Genomic DNA, 3,363 nt, shown 5'->3' on the forward strand with positions numbered 1-3,363 from the left:
CTTTGGTTGTTTAAGGGGTTGCTATTTAGTTTGCACATATTTATGAATATTCTAGTTTTCCTACTGCTATTGATTTCTAGTTTCACTCCCTTGTGGTTGGATAAGATGTTTTGTATAATTTTAGTATTTAAAATTCCTTGAGACTTATTTTTGCAGCCTTACATGGCCTGTTCTGGAGAATGTTCCATGTGTACTTGAGGAAAACATGTATTTCAGTGTTGGTAGGTGGAGTGTTCTGTATATGTCTATTAGGCCAAGTTGGTCTGGAGTGTTGTTCACATCATTTATTTCATTATTTATCTTCTGTTGAGCGGTTCTAGTCATTATTGAAAGTGGGATATTAAAGTTTCATACTATTATAGAACTATCTGTTTCTATAATTGTCAGTTTTTGCTTCATATATTTTGTGGTTCTGTTTTTAGGTGGAAATATATTTATAATTGATGCATCTCCTTAATAGATTGACACTGTTACTGATCTATAATATCCTTCTTCATCTTATAACAATTTTTAACTTAAAGTCTGTTTTGTCTGATATCAGTATAACACCAGATCTCTTTTTGATACTATTTGCATAGATATATATTTTCCATCCTTTCTTTTTCAAACTATTTGTATCTTTGGATCTAAGGTGAAACTCTTAAAGACAACATATAGTTGAAACCATTTTTTACATACATTCTACCAATCTCTGACTTTTTAAAAGATTTTTATTTATTTATTTGACAGAGAAAGAGAGAGGATCACAAGTAGGCAGAGAGGCAGGCAGAGAGAGGGAGGGAAGCAGGCTCCCCGCTGAGCAGAAAGCCAGATGTGGGGCTCGATCCCAGGACCCTGAGATCATGACCTGAGCTGAAGGCAGAGGCTTAACCCACTGAGCCACCCAGGCGCCCCAATCTCTGACTTTCAGTTGGAGTCTTTAATCCATTAAATTTAAAGTAATTACTGATAAGTAAGGATTTACATCTGCCATTTTTATTTGTTTTTCTATATGCCATACGTTTTATGTTTTTTCAATTTTTCATTATAACCTTGTTTTATGATTTTTTTCTTGTGTAACATTTTTATTACTGCCTTCTTTCTTTCTTCCTTTCTTTTCTTTTTTTCTTTTTTTTTGTATATCTTAAACTTTTTTCTTCATCGGTACCCTAAGGATTACAACTAACATCTTAACTTTATTTTTGTGTTGTTTGCTGCATTTTCTTCTCCTTCTCCTCTTCCTCCTCCTCCTCCTCCTCCTCCTCCTCCTCCTCCTCCTCCTCCTCCTCCGTCTTGTTCTTCTCCTTCTTCTTCTTCTTCTTCCTTATGTTCAGTTAGGTGCATTATCTGTAAGTATAAAGACTTCCAATCATATCACCTAGAGACCATTTTACCATTGCTTCATTTGGCCATAAGTTTTTTTGCTCTCTTTTCAGCAATGATGAGGTGGATATCCTTTCCATGGAGATGAAAAATCCATGACTTATTGCCTTTGCCAGTAACAATAATGTTTAAGAGCCAGGTGACAAAGCTGTTGCCATTGGCATCTTTCATATGAACTACATCAGAAGAACCAGATTGTGTCTCTGTTGGTGATCACACCAATTCTTCCCAGATCAGCATCTCTAATCACCATACAGAGATTGCCAGTGTCAAAATTGATCAAGTCAGTAATCTTTACACTCTTCAAATCAATCTGAACAGTGTCATTAACCTTGGTGAGGGGATCGGGATAGCAGATGGCATGAACATCATTGGTCACCAGATCAGGGATTCCTTTTGTCCCCAGAAAGATCTTTCTCACTTTGCACAACTCACACTTTGTCTCCTCAGGTGTAATATTATGAACTGCAAAGTGACCCTTGATGTCATAGATGAGGTGGGAATTCTCCCTAGTCTTGTCAGTGCTGACAACATTCATAAAACCACCAGTGCGGGTTATATCAGGTTTGACCCTGCCATTAATCTCTTGATAAAATACTGCAGACAGATCTTTACTTGATCTTGTTAGGGTACACTTAAATCTGTTCCTTAGGAGAAATCATGAGAGAGAGAGACATTCTCTCAGCTTATGGGGACCAGTAGATGGATGAGGGACAAACACAGTGGTCAGTTTATCCAATACATGCTTTGGACCTGCTACATGGTTCAGATGCTTCTTGGGACCATGGAACATGGCTGTGCTAGGCTTAACTTTATGAAAGTTAACTTTTAACTTATAACTTTTAACTATTAACTTATAACTCTTAACTTTACAAAAAAGTTTGAATTAATTCCAGTTTAGGTTAAATAGAGTATAAAACTGCACCTTTATAGATATATTATCACTTATGTTGATATTGTCACATTTTTTTTAGCTTTTTAAAATTTAAACTCAATTTAATGAACACATACTGTATTATTAGTTTCAGAGGTAGAATTTGTGATTAATTAGTTGCATATAACACCCAGTACTCATTACATCAAATGCTTTCCTTAATACTCATCATTCAGCTACCCCATCCCCCCATCCACGTCCCCTCCAGCAACCCTCAGTCTCTTATGGTTTGCCTCCATCTCTGTTTTTTTCTTCTTCGTATTTTAGTTTTCCTTTCCTTCCCCTATGTTCATCTGTTTTGTTTCTTAAATTCCACATACGAGTGCAATCATATGGTATTTGTCTTTCTCTGACTGACTTATTTCACCTAGCATAATACCCTCTATTTGCATCCATCTTACTGCAAATGGCAATATTTCATTCTTTTTGGTGGTTGAATAATATTTCATTGTGCAAATGTATTACACCATATCTTCCTTATCCATTCATCTGTCAATGGATATCTGGGTTGTATCCATAGTTTGGCTATTGTGGACATTGTTGCTATAAACATTGGGGTGCATGTGATCCTTTGAATCACTGTATCCTTTGGATAAATACTGAGCAGTGCAATGACTGGGTCATAGGGTAGTTCTATTTTTAACTTTTTGAGAAACCTCCATATTGTTTTACAGAATGGATGCTCCAGTTTGTATTCCCTTCAACAGTGGGATGGGATTCTCCTTTCTCTACCTCCTCGCTAACATCTCTTTCTTCCCGACTTGTTAATTTTAGCCATTCCGATGGGTGTGAGGTCAAATCTCATTGTGGTTTTGATTCGCTTTTCCTCGAGTGATGTTCAGCTTTTTTTCATGTCCATGTTGGCCATTTTTATGTCTTCTTTGGAGAAATGTCTGTTCATGTCTTCTGCCCATTTCTTGACTGGATTTCATGTGTGTGTGTATGGAGTTTGATAAGTTCTTAATAGATTTTGGGTATTAGCCCCTTATTTGATAAGAGATTTGCAAATATCTTCTCCCATTCTTTTGGTTGCCTTTCAGTTTTGGTGACTATTTCCTTTGCTGTGC

The 3,363-nt window shown here is 36.4% G+C and overlaps 1 protein-coding gene and 1 pseudogene across 2 annotated transcripts in view; both read right to left on the reverse strand.

Annotated features, from left to right (window-relative positions):
* LOC308337392 (fibronectin type III domain containing protein 3C1-like) overlaps positions 1–1,384 on the reverse strand; it is a gene marked incomplete at both ends in the record, with an annotated part of 42,329 nt that extends 40,945 nt beyond the window's left edge. The window contains one exon of the mRNA XM_080795519.1: positions 1,374–1,384. Coding sequence (XP_080651645.1) covers positions 1,374–1,384 — 11 coding nt within the window. The remainder of the gene's footprint in view (positions 1–1,373) is intronic.
* On the reverse strand, positions 1,381–2,155 carry LOC308337393 (small ribosomal subunit protein eS4-like; annotated as a pseudogene). Its single transcript has one exon. The product of its transcript is annotated as a small ribosomal subunit protein eS4-like (transcript).
* Between the last annotated feature and the right edge of the window lie 1,208 nt (positions 2,156–3,363).

This window comes from Martes martes, assembly GCF_963455335.1.
Source record: "Martes martes genome assembly, chromosome: X".
Taxonomy (NCBI): domain Eukaryota; kingdom Metazoa; phylum Chordata; class Mammalia; order Carnivora; family Mustelidae; genus Martes; species Martes martes.